We start from the raw sequence: 21256 nt of genomic DNA on the forward strand, positions 1-21256 counted from the left end.
ATCCTGAAGGTATTGACAGGGCGAACCCCCACGAATTTGAATTTGTCTGTCACTTAAAAAGTTGGCAGTAAATTGAGGCAAATGGCCTCGCAATCCATACAACTCTTTTAGAATGCTAGGGGATGAAACTTTGATATATTTCTTTTGCTAAAAATGACATCATTGATCCCAGTGACAGTCCGTGGAGTTCACCGTGTGTTCTTGTGCCGAAGAGTGGAGGTGGTTGGCGCTGCTGTGCTGACATGAAAGCTGTCAATGCGCTCTCACGAACCTATTCCGAGAGTGGACGACTGCATTGATCGCGTTGGTCAAGCTAAATATATAAGTAAGTTTGACTTACTGAAGGGCTTCTTGCAGATTCCACTCACAGACCGTGCAAAGTAAATATCGGCATTCGCTACACCAGATGGACTGTATCAATACAAGGTGATGCCGTTTGATCTGAAGAAGGCTCCAGCAACGTTCCAGAGACTTGTCAACAATGCCAGATCAGGCCTTGATCGTGTCGAGGCTTACATGGATGATGTCATCGATTACGACATGGAGTTGGATGATCATCTGAAGAGGTCTCGTGCTTACTTCGAAAGACTGTCTGAGGCTAAGTTAACTGTGAATCTCGCCAAGTGTGAATTCGGGAAGGCACAAGTTGAATTTTTAAGGCATGTTATAGGGCACGGCCAGGCACAACCAGTTCATGCTTAAGTTGAAACAATTGTACGTTCTCCAGTACCTCAATCTAAGAGAGAACTCATGAGATTCTTGGGTATGACTGGCTATTACAGAAAGTTTCGTCAAAACTCCTCAGATGTTGCATCTCCACTTACCAACTTTTTTGGGGAAAAGGTAAAATTTCAGTGGGATAGCAGTTGTCAGACTGCATTTGAAAAAGTCGAGGCCATACTCATAAATTCTCCAGTATTGCAGGCACCAAATTTTGAGAAAGCATTAAAGTTGCAAATTGATGCAAGTGATGTTAGTGCAGGTGCTGTCCTGATTCAAGAGGATGATTCAGGAATTGAACATCCAGTTTGTTATTTTTCAAAGAAATTTGACAAGCACTCTGACTACAAAGCTACCATTAGAGCTTACACTCGCGATCTGATGCAGAAGACGTGGAACACCCAAATGGGTATAAATAAACTACATGAAATAAAGACCTACTTGGGTTGTCAGTCCAGATTTGAAGATGTCATTTTGCGACGATGTCGTATTGGCCATACAAGATATACCCATGCATAAATGTTAAAAGGTGAGGATCCTCCGTTTTGTATCCCTTGTGATGAGAGAGTCGCGGTCAAGCATATCCTGCTTGACTGTTGAATTCTCCATCATAAGGGATAAGTGTTTTACTATAAAAACTGGTCAGGATCTGTATAACACAGTCAGTGCTTATTTAATTATTGTTTTATTTAAAGGAAATTGATTTCATTGTGGAATTTTGAGTAATATATTCTGTAGACAGATGCATTTTAACGATTGGTAGTTTAGATAAGTAACTAGAATTGTTAGTGGCTGTACCCTCAAAGGGGGTTGAAGTATTATAAAATTATTGTCCTCCTGAGAGGGTACGTAAGTCCAAAAACTTTCAAGTCTGTGTTAACTTACCAGGCTTTTTTAAACGTGGTACTTTTGTTGTTTTAATTTTGGCTAACTTTTTCTACAATTTCCAGCAGCTGAAAGGACGGTGTATATCCAACTACCTTCTTTTTTGGGGCGAACTATAGTGTGTTTTATATTGTATTGCCTATATAATAGTGATATTAGTTTTAACTTTCCATGCTGGTTTTAATTCAAATTGTGATATTCTAGTTGTATTACTGTCCTTCTTGGACAGATTTTTACAATATGCATATATTTCATTGATATGATAAATGTTCTCGTCACGATATGGCTGAGATATTGCCGACGTGACGTTAAATATTAACTCACTCACTCACTCAAACCCTGATTTCAGTATGAGACCTCAATTTCTGATGTTAGTACAATGTATGATGACCTCAACCCCTGATGTTAGTATTCCAGCCTCAACCCCTGCATATCTCAATCCCTGGTGTAAACAAACAACGACGCCAGACATTGTTTAGAACTCGAAATGTTCTTGTCATTACATCGTGCCGTGATCGATGTTGACAGCAGTGGTGGCCAGTTGACGTTCAATACGTTCAACGAACTAGAATATATATTTCGCGTGATTTACGTTGTCAATCGAGCTGAGGGGTAAAGTTGGGGATTACACAACGAAGCGTCCATCCACAGTAAGTATGGTAACATCTCTAACTACAAATACACGCATCGTTGTGGGCACGTTTCATACACACACTAAGTTACTTAAAGCTCGAATGTTAAAACGTCCCAGGGGGTTTGCTGATTGATTTCCCATATGGGGTTCTGTAATTCTACGTAAAACCGACAGTTTTATAACATCGACAGACAGGCAGCTAGATCAGCAAAAAAAAAAACAATCCTTCGAAATCAAAAAGCAAAGCTTACTATATTGACACAGGGAGTGTCGACTCTCACGACGCTATCCGTCTCTAAACATTTCAACTACGCCACTTACAAACACTACATAAAGACTTCTTGATTCACTTAAATGTGTAACTGCAATAATATCCATATCGGATGCTTTATTTGGATTAATGTTAACGGAGTGTGAACTGTGTGTAAGAATCATACAAGGACAACGTGAGCTGCTGAAGACGGGGTTATCGCTTGAGACAACGTCGTTTTAATCTCTGCGTAAACTCATTGGCAATTGGCAATTGGTAATTTGATAACATCCCGGGACAACAGGTTGTGTTCAACAATTTTCTCAAAATATTGAATGACTACCAGTCGACTACGTGTATCATCGATTTGTCACTTGTGTTACATCGTACTTCGAAGGTATGGATCAATTCGTCAGCTGTTTATTAAATACATAAACCCTTATATTAGGTAGACAACGGGATTTTATTATTTTTATGACATATTCAGTACATGTACAATATATCGGAATCGGATTGGTATCAGTATCATCCTGCCTTTATTCGATACTTGGTTTTACGCCGCACTCAGCAATATTCCAGTTATATGACGGCGGTTTGTAAATAATCGATTCCGGACCAGATAATCCAGTGATCAACAGCATGAGCATGCGCAATTGGGAACAGATGACATGAATCAAACAAGTCAACGAGCCGGACCAAGCGATCCCGTCAGTCGCCTCTTACGACAAGTACAGTAGCCTTTTTTGGCAAGCGTGGGCTGCTGAGTGCCTTCGCGGGTCTGTTCGGTGCTGAGAAGTCTAAAGGCCTATAAACATTATATCCGTCATATAACTTGTATAACGGTATCGCCTAACTTGCATCTTATGGTATTTTTCATGGCGGATTTTTCTAGCAGATTGTGAATGAACACGAGTTTCTAGCATAAACCTAAAATAGGTCGATACAACTATTCGTCCATCTTAAGGTTAAATCCAAATCCTGATATAACAGTTACTTTGTTTTTGACCATGATTCTCTGGGAATGGCATATGTAGGGATTAGGATTATTTAGGTGTTGATTGAAACACCGATATGGATCTCCAATCATCATTGCTTTTAATGCAAATGTACAGTTATTAGATTACGTCTACATGAGTGACTTTTCATTCTAAGTATTTTGTCTTTCTCTGAATTCTTATAATAACACACTTGTTCTTTCAAAGTATGACTATTTTGCTAAACAATCGCCAAGCCTGAAAGTATGATGTAAATCCAGCTAAGGTCTATGCAGGCAGCACGAGCGCTGTAAGTCCCCATGGTCTCTAGCATGGTGTTGCACCTTCACTTAGTCCAGAACATCAGGACAGTATCAGGAACTGTGAAGTTTATTTTGGAATCATTAAGAACATACATAACACTGGGGAGTTTTCCCCCTGCCACTGTGTCAGTGATTTTCATACCCGACATGAATTTCAAAACATTTCTTCGATTTATGCGATCTGTGTTGACTTTAGCACTACCGTAAGAAAATAAAGCAAAATTTATAACTAGGAACTTCAATTATTCGGAAATGATAACACGAACTAACTAGAAACCGTACAGTGATTTGCTTTGAAAGCGCTATGACCCAAGTGTATTAGAGACTATCAGCATGTACGGTAATGATACCTAGGAGGGTAATGTTTACCTCCAAGCAATAATTGGACTTTTACGGCCATTTCGTAGCATGATGATTTCCTCTTTTCCACACAAATACGAATGACAAAATTAAACGTTTTGACGTGATTGATATCACTGGACTTTCTTGGCCTTAAGAGGAATACATACAAAAAGCAAGATTTATGGATGCCATCTTCATTATTGTGAATAACAAAACGGAGTGTATGCTTGGTCCTTCATCAGGTGACTAGTAGGCAGTATCAAAGGGGTAACTATACTTACAAGAGGCACTACAAGAAAACAAAGTTCAACAACGTCGAAGTAGGAAAATACACTACAAGCCAAAAAATCGGAACACACGAAAATTTGATACTCATACATAAACTTAAACATGGTGAGTTCATTATAATCTAAGGTAAGTTTAACTTTGTGTGGGCTTAAAGGGCACTTTAAACGACATGTTGGAACATGCAGTGACACAACTGATTCAGTATTCGTGGAGTTTGAGTAAAATGTAAAATTGCCCTTGATGTTCTTGTGGGTCGTCCGAAATCTGTCCTGTAGTCTACCAGTGGTCTGGAATCTGTCCAGGATTCAGTCTGCGAATGACATAGGGAGACACGTGAAGACGACGAACAACACTTCTGATGGATTCACCATCATGTAGTCATGCAATGCCTCTGCATCTGTCAAGGGTCTTTTACGGTCGGTGCTGTGGCATGGTGAAGAAGTTATGAAGCTTCAATTCTGTCCGTATCTTGCCACATGTTTTATGGAAAGTCTGTCTTTCAACATGAATAGGTTTATGTTTCTGACAAACCTTAAAAGGATTCTGTCAGTAATTGTTCATTTGGATGAGGGAGTGAGTTTAGTTTTACGCCGCACTCAGCAATATTCGGGTCTGTAAATAATCAAGCCTGGACCAGACAATCCAGTGATCAACAAACATGAGCATCGATCTACACAATTGGGATGCGAAGACATGTGTCATCTTGAGCACCCGAAACTGTTAGTCGCCTAACGTCAACGATGGGTTACGGAAGATCAATTCAAACCCGGATAATCAAGGGTGCTTCACCAAGGGAAGCCGAAATATGTCGGCTTCATCAGTTATGGGAGGCATAACAAAACGCTGCAACATCCAGGGACCAGCTAGGTCATCCCCTATGACAGCGCTCAACCTTGACGACATAACAGGTAGAATGATGCTCTTTTCCCATGACTGAGTATTTAATAAGTGTCCCTCAAACTGTCTTACGTTGTGCGCTTTTTTCGCATGACTGAGTATTTAATAAGTGTCCCCCAAACTATCTTACGTTGTGCTCATTGGAGTGTACATGTTCCATCGCGAAAACCTGTATACTGAATCTTCATGAACAAAATAAGTATAACACCTGCAGTGAAGTGCTCAGCAGGAAGGTAGATGGTTATCACGGCAAAGGTGCATTATCTGAAATCAGAGCTGTTTGCTGTCTGGGTTAAACCAGACAGACTTGTGTGGAATGAACATTTGTGCCTTTGACACTATGGCGACCTCCTCAGCCATCTGGGTGTTCATAGTCCTCGCAAACACCCTTTCCACCGCGCAATCCCAGGGTAAGTGTATTCTGTATGTCTGCGTTTTGTGAGGTTTGGAATACGGACGTTCGAAATGAGAGAATGTAAACTTAAAGTTTCAAAGTGATGACAGCGACTACAAAACCCCGATTTAGCATTTTACAGTCAAGTTGCGCAGCAAATTGTCGGATTAAGGGGGGTGTTGGACAGGATAAATGAGACTAAATCACGTTTATTCAGTTAATTACTAACATAGTATAAAGCTGATTGTCGGGTAATTGTTAAATCAATCTCTGTCTTAACAATCGATTTTTCGTTCCACGATACGTAACAAGTATTTAACATGTTAATTGCAGGGGAGGAAACGTAATATTTTCAAGTTAGTATGCAATTGTTTGAGGATTAACATATATATCTGAATATTTTACCAGCAGTAATTCCTGCGAATTAACACTCATTATCACTTAGAATTTAAGTAATATGTGGCCAATTAATGTGTATACTGAGTCAAAAATGAAACTTCACAAAATGTAATTTTTGAAAATGATGAATAATTTTTCTCTGATAATACATCCATGTATCCGAAATGGAATCCTTATCTTTCGACCTTCGCATCGCAGATTTCTTCATTTGCACCTGCTTGCATTGGCCCCAAGAATTGAAAACAAAAACACTGTTAAACCACAGTTCTAACGGTACTTTGAAAGCCACGATTGTCAAATGTGTAACGTGAACGTGTCATTGGCACGTTGCAAGTGGGAAGATCAGTTATTGACATCGCAAGAGCAATGGGATGCAGCCGTCGTACTGTGTATGACTTGTGAGGTCGTCAACAACAAACTGGCACCACTTCTGATCGCCCAAGGTCAGGTCATCCACGTGTAACGTCACGAGTGAAGACCGTCATATCGCCCTACGTCACCTACGTGACAGATTTCTGCCGGCTACACGAACTAGGGCTGATATCTAAAATTAACCATCTTACTATCTCTTGTTCTTTTATAGTGCCCTGAAGAAAGAATGTAAAGTTTCTTTTTTGACTTAGTATATTATGCCGTATATACACATGGGATAATGTATCGCAACATCTATAATTCTTTACACCTGTATAGCCATTTGTACTCATATCATAATTATGTTTGTTTGTGTGATTGTTCCATAGAACTGGAGAAAGACAGGAATGCCAACTTCAAATTTCGCGGGTTAAGTTGCGCCTCGCATCCACGTCCTTGAGTTTGGGTTGTTTACTTCCGTTTGCCTTTCTCCAGTTCTATGGATTATTCTGATGCTTCGAGCGTCGCATATTGATTTAGATATATTAGCTATTAGCAATCGAGAGCATCGCGCATCAGGTGCAAAACCCGCCAATAGATAATATTTTGGGATATCCATGGACTGCACAGTTAGTGTGCAAATTTATCTATGACTTCACGGGTGACAGAGGTCAATCATGTATCCTTTGTCACAGATCCATAGACTTGTTACTCACTAATATGCAGTTTACTTCATTCATAGACAAATATATGCATGACGTCATGGGAGTAAATGGGGTCAGTCGCGGATTGATGTTCGTTTATGTGGAATTCGAAGTTTAAGCATCAATAAAAAATGTATGCAAAACGTCACAGATCAGAGAGTTCTATCCTTAATCATTTGTTCTAATGGACCAATGCAACTGATGACCCAACACTTGGTTAACGTAAGATCAATGCACAGTAAATAAAAATTCATACAGCGTAGAGTGTGACAGTGAGTATAGTTTTGTCCCGTTTTTAGCAATATTCCTACAATATCTCTGTGGGAACATCATAAATTGCCTTCACACATTGTACCCATATGGGAAATTGAACCCTGGCTTTCGGTGTGACGAGCGAACACCTTAACCAGTTGACTACCCGAACGCCCCTATTACGTAAGAGGATACATGTTTGGATACGAGGCGCGTGGTATGGGATGACATACGGGTAGAAGCACAGACGAAGCTCGAGTTAATCTAAAGTATACTTGCTTAAGAAAGAGACTTGTAACCGACGAAGTGGGCGTGCCTTGTTCATCGGTGTTATCAATAGTATACACCTTGCCTGATCATCACTCTCCACCTTGAAGGAAGTTCAATAGGTGAAACTTGTGTTATATGAGCTGCGTTATTTTGCGTGTCTAAAATTTGGTCATGCGGTAAATTTCAAGGAAAATTATTCAGCTGAGACGTGGACTTTGGAGGCTGGCTCAGAGCCAGACACCGAATAGCCAGCACACAAAGCACACAAAGCCGCCTAACCCGCTCAGCCACCGCAACTTCCACTGGCGATGAGGTGCTTGACTCTGAAAGCTCTGAAATACTAGTATTTGTACTTCACTATGAAAGTGTAATCAAAAATATGACATATGACATCTGATACCATTATTAACTCGTGACATATTCGGAATCCAACAACCATATGGATATAGAAAGTTTTATTTATTTATTTATTTATTTATTTATTTATTTATTTATTTATTTATTTATTTATTTATGTTGCTGGTTTATATTTACAAAGTACGTGAAAAACTGTATACAATACTACTTGTGTAGATTCACATGCTGCTATTACCATGAGTTCTATCCATTTTAGCTTCAATGAGGCCAAGAATGTTCTCGAGGTATTACCGTATGCAGCAACCCAAACCCTGTTATGGTTTTGTGATGTTAAACATACATTTATGGGTATGAGAGTCGCAGTCATTACACTGAAAATTATGACTAGAAGCCATCGTTACCATTTAGATACTTCGGAAACGTAACGTAATGACACCAAAATTACAACAGTATGTTACGATGATTAAGTGTTTTGATTAAAGCAAGCAACTGCTAAAAAACCAAAAATATATGAAGACCAATATATTTCATGTTTGTCAAAACTTCAGTTTGAATTAGTGGGGATCCGTGCCCGTATTAAATATTAATGTTTTCTGTTTTAGAGCTTGTATAAATACCTTAAAATGTTACAAATATCAGGAATGTTCTACGTAAAGATATATGCATTGTATGTAAAACATATTAATATTCATATTCTATTATATAATTGAAAAGCCATAAATCATATGAAATAATTTATTCACATCAATCGTACTGAAGCGAATATGTAAACCCCTTGGATGTTGTTGCTGTAATATTGTTGATTTACCTTTGTACATAACGTTTGTTAACGAACATATCTACCATTGGGTTAAATGGCATATATATGTGAAGTGGATCATGAAAATCCAGCGTCAATAATACACTGCACTTAGTAATAGACTAAGTTTATTCTTCATTACATCAAAGCGTTGTTATTTATGCCTCAGTGATCACAGCCATATACTCCAGGTTAAGTTAAAAGGTCGTAAAAGCTTGAGTTCACTTGTGGATATCATTTGTTGCAACCTAGGCCCCATCGCGGATTGGCACCCTTTCGCCTACAGTTGCATTTCGCCTACAGTTCAATTTCGCCAACACAAGACTTAAATTGCCACCTGATTACCCTGTACTCATAAATGGACTAGTCCAATAACTGTTAACTGTAAAGACAAACTAAGAATACTAGATTTAGAATAGAAAACAAAATATGCGTTTATGAACCAGAGTTTATTGCATAATGAATTTTGTATGCATACAGCATATTCCAGGATTTTATGTACACCGCATACAGCCAGAGATGTTGCATGATTGTAACAATTTTATGAGCTTTTAAACTTAACTAAGTGCCCATCTGCGTCAAGAAACTGCATAGTGTCTTAGTTCCTGCTGCCAGCTGATTCTTAAGGCGTTCTAGGCGACAATCCATTTCTCTATACACACGTGGGCGAGGGCGTGTTGAGGCCCCAAGATCAATCTGACTCTTGACTCTGTCGTTAGCCTCGACCCTCTTTAAGTTGTTGACAAATTCATATATGTTAGGATGTGGTTTTCCTACACGTATTTTTAGCTTGTTATGGAAGCCTTCGAAATGGTTATTTGTTTGGGTACCAACAGTTCCATGGTGATTCCAAATTGGTATTTTGAACACAGCGTCATAGTCTAACCAAGTTCTTGTCACATAGCCATTAAAAGCCTGGATTCTCTCTGTTGCTGGGCCATCGTCCATGGTCTCAGTCCAATCATCTTGGACTCGATCAGTGGGTAGGAGTGAAAGTGCACAAACTCGACGAACATGGGCTTGAACGTGCGGATTGTTCTGGTAGTCTCTGGATAAACCTTCCTCTGCTGCTCTCCTCTGGATCGCTTGCGTGTAGTGGAAAAAGCACCCTCGTATATCTGCATCTGGAAAAGCCTCTTCTGTTGCACGAATGGCAGCACTCTCAAAGTCTGTCTGCACTGATGCTGGGCATGGTTCAACTCCTATTTTCTGTTGAGATATCTCCTTCGGCAATATGTGTCTCTCGTCTTGGGTAAGAGGCAATAAGCTACAGGAAACATATGATCTTGCACCATGCAATGAATTGTATATATCTGCAACCACAAACTCGGGCACACATGAAGAAGTTCCATCCATGAAAATATACTCTGAGTCAGTTAAAATGTCATTTTTTTTTACAAAATCAATTGTTTAAGACTGCTCTTCTTCTTCATAATAATAACACCGCTCTACTCACATATCACTTAGCCACCATCTATAGTAGTTCAAATTAATTCAAAGAGAATAATTTGAACTACTACAGATGGGAGTTAAGTGATATGTGAGTTTAGTGGTGTTATTATAAAGAATTAGAGCAGGCTTAAACAATTGAATTTGTAAAGAGATTATAGATGTGGATTTATGGCTGTGTCATTTTTGTAACAAGGTTTTTTACTCTGTTAGTATGGAGTATATACGGAAATATACGGTATGAATAATAACAGCCCTGTACTCACAGATCATTGAGCCAAAATGCCAATGTTTCTTTATAAAATCACCCCCCTGCATATCAGTTGTTTTAAATTAGCAGATTAACACTGCTTATTGACTCATTATTGTATGAGGGTGTGGGTTACTGCCACTAATTATTTCTCACCAAATGTAAGTGTAGGCAAAATGCGACTGTAGGCGAAATGAAATTTTGGGTAGGTATAGGCCGGATTGTAAATCCCCTCATTTTGAACGTAACTCTGGCTGTTGTGTCTATCATAAAACTTCTTGGAAGTTTTACTGAGACCCTGGGTGCTGCAGCTGTAACCGTGATCAAACACTATCTGCGTAAGAGTCGCATGATCCGTGTTGAAATCTTGTTAAAAGGAGTTTGTGTCTCGCTTCTACATTATATGTGTGAAATCTTAACATCAAAGGCTAATTTCGTTCTTGTTTTTCAGGTCACCCAGAAGTTGTGATCTTACTGACCCAACGTCACACCTTTCTCACCCCAGGATCTGTTCACAGATGGGATCTCTATGGTGACACACTTAGACGGCATCCTCTTACTTCTATCATAACCCCCTCAGCCATCGACTATGACAATGTCACCAGACGAATCTACTGGACAGATATCAGCAGAGAGGAAGTCCGGAGTGCTGAACTGTCTGCTAGAGATAATACACTTGTGGCAAAGCTAAACAACAGTAAGTAAACTTACTTTTCAGGAATTAATTACACAAGGTTGGTCGCCGTATGTAAGGTAGCCCTGATAGGTTTCAGATTATTTCAGGTCTTTTCGATAATTTCACCGAAGCAGTAAGCGCCAACGACTTGTGTCATTTTGGCATTTTCACTGCATGATAGAGGACACGTCAAGATGATACTGACATACTTTTCATTGTTGCAATAAACCAAAGTCAGTCGCTTGTGGTGGTAGGATGGTGATAGACTCTTGTAGTCTATTGTTATGGACTCTTGGGTACTTACATTCGAGAATAGATTTCTGACCTACCCATAATCTCACCAAATAATTCTCAAAAAGCTCACAAAAAGTGAAAATAATTCCCTCGTGACATGAATCATGCATTTCTTCTTCTTGTGCCAGCTATTCTTGTATTCAAGAATGATACGATCTCTTCATCTGCGACCCGTGAAGGTCCCGGGGTAGAATAGGCCTTCAGCAACCCAGGCTTGCCATAAAAGGCGACTATGCTTGTCGTAAGAGGCGACTAACGGGATCGGGTGGTCAGGCTTGCTGACTTGGTTGGCACATGTCATCGGTTCCCAATTGCGCAGATCGATGCTCATGTTGTTGATCACTGGATTGTCAGGTCCAGACTCGATTATTTACAGACAGCCGCCATATAGCTGTAATATTGCTGAGTGCAGCGTAAAACTAAACTCACTCACTCACTCACTCTTCATCGGCGTCCGTTTCAGTTTCGTACCCGGAAGGCCTCACTGTTGATGGTGATGCTGGCAAGATCTTCTACACGGACAGAGGAAATAAAGTCATTGTTAGCATCAATATGAATGGGTTTGCAAGAACAACGATCGTGAATTCAAATATTAACTACCCTCAAGGCATCGTAGCAGACAAAACCGACCGGTAGGAACATTATTTATTCTTCCTTGTTGTTGCAACGTGACTACAAAGATATTGTTTGTGAAGATCTGTCAGTATACAAGGGAATTGTTTACCTAAATGTATACCTACTACTCTTTATGTGAATGATATGAATGAAAGGTATTGTTTGTATCCACATTATTTTCTGCGTTACATAATCTTACTGTTACTTTCATCTTTACCTGATGATGGGACTAGAACACGTTGTACTCAAGAATGAAAAAAGCTTTGACGCATCAAATATTTTGTTCTAAAGTGCCAATCTTGTATCACATTATTTTCACTTTCACAAACATCTTACCTTTCAGCAAAGCGAAATAAAAAAGAAAGAAATGACGAATATTTTAAAGACACATCAAAACGATTTGATGTAATGATTGATATGAGTTAGGTGTGGTCTCGACTTTTGTCAACATGCAGCTCTCATAATTGTCTTTTTAACGAAATATTTTTGGACACAGCTCTATGTCCTTAAGTTACATCTGACATTTTCTGTGTTGAATTAGTCATCCATCCGAAAACTTGCACCTTGTGGGGTTTATCAATTTATGATGATTTGCAACTGGATATATATTGACATTGGCTCCAATATAGCCTATGTATTACTGTAGATTACATTTACTTTGGGGGGCGATAGGGTATGCACGTGGTAAAGGCGTTCGCTCGTCTCGCCAAAGACCCATGTTCGATTCCCCACATGGGCACAAAGTGTGAAGCCCATTTCTGATATTTCCACTCTGAAAGGAATATTGCTAATATCGGCGTAAAAGTTAACTCACTGACATTTACACTTCAGGAAACTGTACTGGGTTGATCATTTAAACCACACTATCAATTCTTGCAACTATGATGGAAGTGGAAGACGGATTCTCGTATCGACGGACGTTTATGCACCAATGGGTGTTACTATCAACGAAAAAAGTGAGTTGTTCACTGTATTTATTAAACCGAAATGACGTCACTATGAAAATTGCAAGACTCCCCATTACTAAAACCCCACAAAAGTTTGAAAATGGTTAAAAGATGGCAATTACATAACTAAAGCTCAACAGAAGCTTGAAAATGGTTTAAAGGGATGTTAGAAATGACATGTTTTATCTTCAAAGGGTGCAGATCCCCTTTTTGGTTGATTCGGTTGATTCTCATGAATGTGCGCGAGAACACATTCAGAAAGGAATGGTGCATGGACGACAGGGTCAGAAGGTTTACTTAAGCCTTGGTTGTTTTCCTTCACTCATGCTATCTTGAATGAAACGAAAACAAAGCACATTTCAAACAATGCTCGCTATGGACAGGTAGTCATGTCACTCAGTATTGTATATAACGTTTCAAAACCGCCGCGATCGCCCGTGCGACCTACATTACGGAATAAAGAGCACTTTCTATTCATGTCATGATCAAGAAGACAGAGTGTGACTGCAACGTTCATGATGCCACAGTGTTGACTGACTGGCTGTTGCGTAAGTATAGGCATGTTCTGGGGACGGGCTGTACATGAGAGGGACAAATACAGGAGTTACACAAATAACAACACAGGAAGACCTGCTTTGACATACTGTATAAAGGTGTATATGTACCAACTGAAATGCCCGATGATGAATATGTACTCTTTTGTGTGCCAAACTTCAGATTCAGACATTAATTCATCCATACACAGTCTTACATCAACAGGTCGGTCTTTCCAAGCCGATTCATTTAAGTGGCAACATCTATTCAATATATTCGTAAGACAAGCGTAAATGGTGATAAGTTGAAAACAACTGGATTTCAGTCTCCATTTTCACATGTTGATGTCTACGTGGTAGGTAGTTTATACTTCAACAGTCCTTCAAGATTATAAGTCCATTGTTGTATGGGAAACACAATTCTTGGCATACGCATTGTATTTGAATTTTCAGCTCGCTTTTCCTGAGTTACACAAGCATACTCATGGCAATTGTGCCCGCTCTCATCTACTAGTATCTTCGTCATTCTGTCTTCTATATAAGATATGGCCATAACATGCTTTTGAACTATTTCCGTCCATAGAGTCCCAGTTTCACGATTCCTTTTAACGTATGTGTTCGTTTATTTGTCGTTATGCGAGTGCCTGAGTGTACAGGGTATTTTGAAAATATGAATCAGATTGCACGTGGGTTGAAACGGCCTTTTTTCCCAACCTCTAGATTCTGATACAGAGATAGCAACAACATGGATATATATTTCTGATATATATTTCTGATCGTTCTACTCATCATCACAATCATCATCATACTTGAGGACGATTTGAAATGCCACGAGTGGCGCTGAAGTTTATGAATCACATATAATGCACGTAACATAGGAACTTGTATCGCAACATCGCAAACTTATTGCAACACCTACATTGGGATTTTTTTTCTGTTTGCTGATGAGCGCGAAATATGAACTTGGCAATATTTTTTACAGTTTGAATAATGTACGGAACAGTAAATTGGTAATAATATTTTTAGAGGTGAAATATTTATAAACATAATTTCCCATTGTATATTTTATTTCCCACCAATCGGACGGCCCGAGTCTGTTTGTGCGGATCTGACCAGGTCACTTGAATGTCAAGGTCACTTATGGCCGACGAGTGAGTAGGATTGCCGGCGATTTGGGGGAAAATGCTTGCTTACTGTCGGGAAAATAACATGTAGATGTTGCAATAATATTTCCGACACGCGGAGTGCCGCAGCCGATAGAATCCAGCCCAACGCTGGTGCTGTCAACGTAACTGGAATTAATAAACGAACTTGAAAGGTGAGTTTTCGCCGTATTGGGTGATCCATTATTTTAGCGTGGAATTGCGGAGGTAACTATTTTTCCGATGGTTCGTGGCGTATAACTTTTAAAATAGTGATCCGATTGTGACCTTTTAGCTCATTTTGTAGGGAAGTCATCTGGCTTTCGATCCTTTGACATAGACGGGGCCTTAAAAATATCTTACGCGGTAACATGTAACTTTGAAAGTAAGTAAAAAAAAAGTATTATTAAATACATGTATAAACACAGCCCTGTGAGGAAAAGGATACCCACCTTCGATGGTGACGATATTCTGTCTGGATATTAAAAACATTTTTTGAACCGAAGCGAGGAAACCCCATTATCAACCCCTGATAGCTTCGCTGGCATATAAGAAAACTGGTAATATTTCTCTCTGTTGCGATACTGTTTGCCTCTGCTTCAAGGCACACTTGTATGTGGTACATATATTTCTGTCTGTTCTTGCCGTTAACACAGGTAAATAAACCCTGGCCATCTTAACCGTTGGCCGAGGTATGTGTCACAGAAGCAGGACATCTTGTACTGACCTCAAGCCGCTCTCGATCAGACGTCTCATTTAAAATCATGTGCGTGCGAGACAATCCTATAGAAGCCTATGGAAGTCGCAATACTATCATGAATACATAGTAAACATGCATACAGATCTATTGAAGTGTTATTTCAGATTATATATGCGTGAGCGAGTGTGTGAGATTAGTTGTGGCACTAAACAATATTCCAGCTATATGGCGACGGTCTGTAAATAGGTCCACAACACGACAGATATGTCAGCGCCTCGATGCATTGTTTAGATCTGCAAGGGAAGATACCTTTTACGTGGAGGATACGTTCACGTCTTGCTCTGCGCTTTGGGATCAGGGGTATATCGTCCATGCTCGAGCTGATAACTCAGCCTTCTCCCTGGTGTAAGCACAGCTTCCGAACAGACAGATGACAAATTACAGAAAATTTTTCAGTTTGCACAAGACCCGTGCCCAAGAGAAGTTACAGAGGCCTTGCTCCATCAAAGGTTCAGGCCTTGAACTTGCATCTATCCAGGCTGTCGAAGCTGTGTTTCCTAATGCTGAGATCAAGGGGTGTCTCTGTCATTTCACTCAAGCCATGTGGAACAAGACAGAAATCTTGGGATTAGCATGACTCTACAAGGATGACATCAGTGCAAACAAATGCATATAAAATGCAACGAAATTATATGTAGTGCTAATCAATTGTGTTGTGTTCTCTTTCTAATGTCTGTAACGAGAGTGGACTATCCATTTCTTCACTAAAATGTAATAGGTGTGTGCAGTGGTCTGTGACCTTATATGTATTTGGGTGTGTAACAACTGGCATGTGTAACAAATGGAGGATACCATCTGGACCAGACAATCCAATGATCAACAACATGGGCATCGATCTACGCAACTGGGAAACGATGACGTGTTTCAACCTAGTTAGCGAACCTGGCAACCCGATCCCTTTAGTTGCTACTTACAACAAGCATTGGTTACTGAAGACCAGTTCTAACCCGAGTCGTCACGGGTCGTATTATATATGCGTTGACAAGATGTCAAAGTGATGAGTATTACAAGTGTTTGTATAGAACATGAGTAAATATCTTGCTCCAGTAGATGTTCACTCTGCATGTCCACATGTCATATATTCTAAAATGTATGCTTCGATGGATGTTCGTCCACATCCAAACCAGTATTCACAGGTGCAGGTATTTGACACCGGGTGAGAGCTGAATGACTCGGCACTTCTTTACAAAATGATTTCCGTAGTTTCAAGTTTTTTGAATAAGAAGGATTTTTCTTCAACAAAGTAGATCGCACGCTCTGCCGAGCATAGTCGTTTTAACAATGCGAGTGCATATAGCGTTATATATAATATGGGGTGACACGACTACTTCGTTATTGCGAACATCATTTGAACTGTGCGTTGGCTTCGTTTCATGGAAAGTTTCCTTAAAGACTGCACTAGAACTACCACGGGTAATTCAGTTTCTGATCTGTGACATCCTGCATCCATTACCAGCTGAATGATCAATCAACCAAAAGCGGTATCTGCTCCCGCCCTGTATGTTACATTCAAGTATCTAAGGTGAAAGCTAGAAAACAAATTTTAAAAACACAACATATGTTCATACGTATATTAGCGTATGTACATGGTTTAAAGCCCCTAATGAATGTAATGAGTGAATTGAAATTATCATCATTTTGGGAAATAGTAACAGGGTTCAAAGCGCAAGTATTTTCCTCTGAACAATTGACCTCATCAATAATGACTTGTGTGCTTAGCACTCAACCTTAATGGACCTTAACAGATGTTGTACTGTGACAAATTACACAAACGTAACACATTTCACTTAAATGTGTCGTGAAATAAATATATACTCGTATTTTAGAGTTTAGTTATTCAACGATTTCTGTTTGCAAGTTTGTATGTAATACTTATATATAAACTACTCAAAGAAAGAAACGCATAGGTAGTATTTTTCCATGTAACTTTTGGAATTTGAATAATTATTAGTGTCTATATAACCAGTATAGCTATGGTGAACGCTGTCTGCAAGCTGTGAGTTTGAATCCATTGTCATCGAGGACAACCAAAAGGCACCAAAACCTGTTTTCCTCAATAAATGCAATAACTTGTGAACAGGAAGAAATCCATGCGTTTCCTTTAGCTCGCACATTCCATACATCATTTACAATAAAAGTCGGGGGGTTGCATTGCCCTTGCGACAGTTGGGTATGCCTATACTTACTGAGGCTTAGTGCAACAATGCGATAAGTTTATTTGGAGGCGATTGCAAGGCAATTGAATGTGCCACAGAGTACCACAGCAAGACTTTGGCATCGCTACCAGCAGCAAGGGTCAACACGTGTGACCACGCCCGCTCAGGACGGGTTATTCGGCTTCGACATTTGCGGAACACGTTCTTCACAGCATCCTCCACAACATCGGTAGTGCCAGGACAATTTCTGATCAGACTGTGAGGAACCGCTTACGTGAGGCTGGTATTCGTTCCAGAAGACCTTTGCGAGGACCTGTCTTTACACGTGAACGCCGGCAACAACGCAGACAGCGGTGTCGCCAATATCTCCCATGACCATTGCAAAGTTGGAGAACTGTTATCAAAAGTGATGAGTCACGTTACATGCTGCGACGTCCCGACAGAAGAGCACGTGCATTTCGACGTCGTAATGAACGCTACGCTGCAAACTGTGGACAGGAAGTGGACAGATTTGGTGATGACTGTGTCATTGTTTAAACTGACATCTCAAACAGTGTCGGGACATATTTCATTCATGTCCAGGGCCATATGACAGCTCGACGTTACCGTGATGAAATCATCAGGCCTCATGTCCTTCCTTCAATGAACCGCCAGAAGGTCATTTTTCAGCGAGATAATGCTCAGCCGCATACAGCAAGAATAACCACTGATTTTCTTGCCCAGAACAACGTTCAGGTTCTTGATTGGCCCTTACGATCACCGGATCTTAACCCTATTGAACATTTGTTGGATCGTAGTGTGTGTACAGCGTGACCCTCAACCACAGACGTTACTTTTTATGACCTTGACGGAAGAGTACCAACTCATTCCCAGGCACTTCATCCGGAATCTGGTCCAGTCTATAGGACGCCGATGTCAAGCAACCATCGATGCTAATGGTGGCCACACAAGATACTGACTGCTCTGCGACCTTGACCTTGGAACACGTCATTTGTGACGTACAGCTTCTTGCAGCACTGGACCGTTAATGTTCATTCAGGTTTTCATCTGCATTACTGAACCTTAAGTGTATAAACTGATTACAATTTTCAGCTATGCGTTTCTCTTTTTGAATAGTACATTTATGTTTGAACATAACAAATATTTGTGTCAAAGATTCTTCGTGAAGTATTTTCCTGGGACACAAAATTCCTTAATACCATGTCCCTTATTATGATTTTTATTTATATATGAACATAACTTATATCTGTATAAGTTGTGCATCTGTGTCGACCCGTGAAGGTCCGGGGTAGAATAAACCTTCAGCAATCTATGCTTGCCATAAAAGGTGACTATGCCTGTCGTAAGTTGCGACTAACGGGATCGGGTTGTCAAGCTCGTTGACTTGGCTGACTTATGTCATCGGTTCCCAATTGGGAAGATCGATGCTCATGGTCTTGATCACTCTACTGTCTGGTCCAGACTCGGTTATTTACGGACCTCCGCCATATGACTGGAATATTGCTCAATGAAGCGTAAAACTAAACGTACTCAGTAAATACATCTGTGTCAGTTTTTGATCGTGAAATATTTTCCTCGTATACAAAATGTATGATTTTGTCATGTGCAGCCGGACGTCTGTACTGGTGCGAATACAACGGGAACGTGTACTCTATCATGAAGGATGGCACACAAAGGAAAACACATTACACGGACAAAGTGACTAAGCCTCACTTAATGGATATAGCGGTCTTCAATGGCTTCCTCTACGTTGTTGATAGAACAAAAAGGTTTGATAGTGAATTACATGATTTGTATAATCAGTGCACATGTGTAGAAAAAAGCATACAACAAAGTCATTTCTTTGATTATTTGATAAATGAGGTACCACAAGACAAGCCATGGCAATTTGTGTATTTGTACATTGCCAAGGGTATTGCTTGATTGTTTTCTTTTGCAGTGTGGTGTATCGTTTATATTTTATATTTGATACTCAGTCAACTATACCCTCACCCACTCAACCACTCACTAAACTAATCACTCACTCAAACAATCATTCAACCACTCACTCAAACACTCACTCAACCACACACCGTCAACACGCCCATTTGGCCATCCATCCATCTATAGTTCAAAAACATGAAATAGTGATGACGGTTCGCTGACAACTGACGCTATGAGGTTAGGTTGAACTATGCAGTAATGTATGGTGCCGTAAACGCCCATTACCAGACATACACATTCTAATAGTAATTGTTTTTACAGGAAGATCCTTGTGATACCCGAAAAGGACCATACACAAACAGGTTTACTTTATTCTGGATCATTCAACCAAATAACAGGGATCCACGTCTTTTCTCCAAATTCAGTGGAGACAGGTAACACAACTTACTATTTCCTCCTATGTGTGAGGGGGGATTGCGACAGGAAACTACTAAACTACAGTCCGATTGACTGAAAAACGGGCCGATGACTTGCAATCGAAAATAATATACATCAAATACTTAATGAGTGAGTACGTGAGTGAGTTTAGTTTTACGCAGCTTTAGCAATATTCAAGCAATATCACGGCTGGGGACACCAGAAATGGGCTTCACACATTGTACCCATATGAGGAATCGAACGCGGGTCTTCGGTGTGACGAGCGAACGCTATAACCACTAGGCTACCCAACCACCCCAAATACTCAATGAAACGCTGACTATAATCAGACAAACTCTGACTTTATGTCATAAAGGCATAAATGTTGTTTAATAACTGTCATTAAAATACTGACGCAGTTAAGTATTTGTTACGATTAGAGGAGCAAAGAGACGATTTGAGGAGCAAAAGAAGGAACAGCCTGATGTGAAATATATAAGAAATACTTTGTCACACTTGCAGTATTTCATGGTCCGACCACAAACGTTTTGGACACCCGTGCATGATGTTGGGATGGTGATGGTATGGTGGTGTTATGTGTATGGTGGTTGTGTGATGTTGGTAGGGCGATGTTATGTGGTTGCCAAGTGTATGATGACATTGTTTGGAGATTACAAGCCTATGGCGTTCGTATGTCCATGGTGACAGTTTCGTGATGGTATGAGCTTGGCAGCAGTATGGTGTTGGCATGTGTTTCGTGGCGTTGTGTTGGTTTTGTATTGTGTTAGTTTGTAGTATGGTGTTGGTATGTGTTTGGTATCAGTATTGTGTTAGTATGTATTTGGCAACACTGTTATGTTGGTGTGTCTTTGGCAATGGTATCAGTATTGCGTTGGTGTGTATTTGGTAGCAGTGTTGTGTTGCAGTGTCTTTGGTAGCAGTGTTGTGTTGGTATTTGTTTGGTAGAAGTATGTGTTTAGTAGCAGTATGGTGTTGACATGTGTCTTATAGCAGCATTTAGTTTGGTAGCACTCTGATCTTGGTATGTCTATTTTTGCAGTATGGTGATGGTATGTTAATAGTTGTGGCGTTGGGGTGGTGTGGTATGGTGTAGGTATGTGCATGATAGCAGTATGGTGTGGAGTTGACATTGAGATGACATTTAGTTTAGTTTAGTTAGCGGTGATATGGTTCTGGTAGGTTTGCAGCGATGCTTTGAGGATGCAGACGATCTTGGTGTGATGTCACGTGTATA

At 40.0% G+C, this 21256-nt stretch overlaps 1 protein-coding gene across 1 annotated transcript in view; it reads left to right on the forward strand.

Moving 5' to 3' along the window:
- Positions 1–5527: 5527 nt before the first annotated feature.
- Positions 5528–21256, forward strand: part of LOC137278320 (low-density lipoprotein receptor-related protein 6-like) — a 30611-nt gene continuing 14882 nt past the window's right edge. The window contains exons 1-6 of the mRNA XM_067810588.1: positions 5528–5723; positions 10990–11235; positions 11972–12140; positions 12955–13079; positions 19271–19430; positions 19906–20018. Coding sequence (XP_067666689.1) covers positions 5630–5723; positions 10990–11235; positions 11972–12140; positions 12955–13079; positions 19271–19430; positions 19906–20018 — 907 coding nt within the window. The 5' untranslated portion in view covers positions 5528–5629. The remainder of the gene's footprint in view (positions 5724–10989; positions 11236–11971; positions 12141–12954; positions 13080–19270; positions 19431–19905; positions 20019–21256) is intronic.

Source organism: Haliotis asinina, chromosome 3, assembly GCF_037392515.1.
Source record: "Haliotis asinina isolate JCU_RB_2024 chromosome 3, JCU_Hal_asi_v2, whole genome shotgun sequence".
Lineage (NCBI taxonomy): Eukaryota > Metazoa > Mollusca > Gastropoda > Lepetellida > Haliotidae > Haliotis > Haliotis asinina.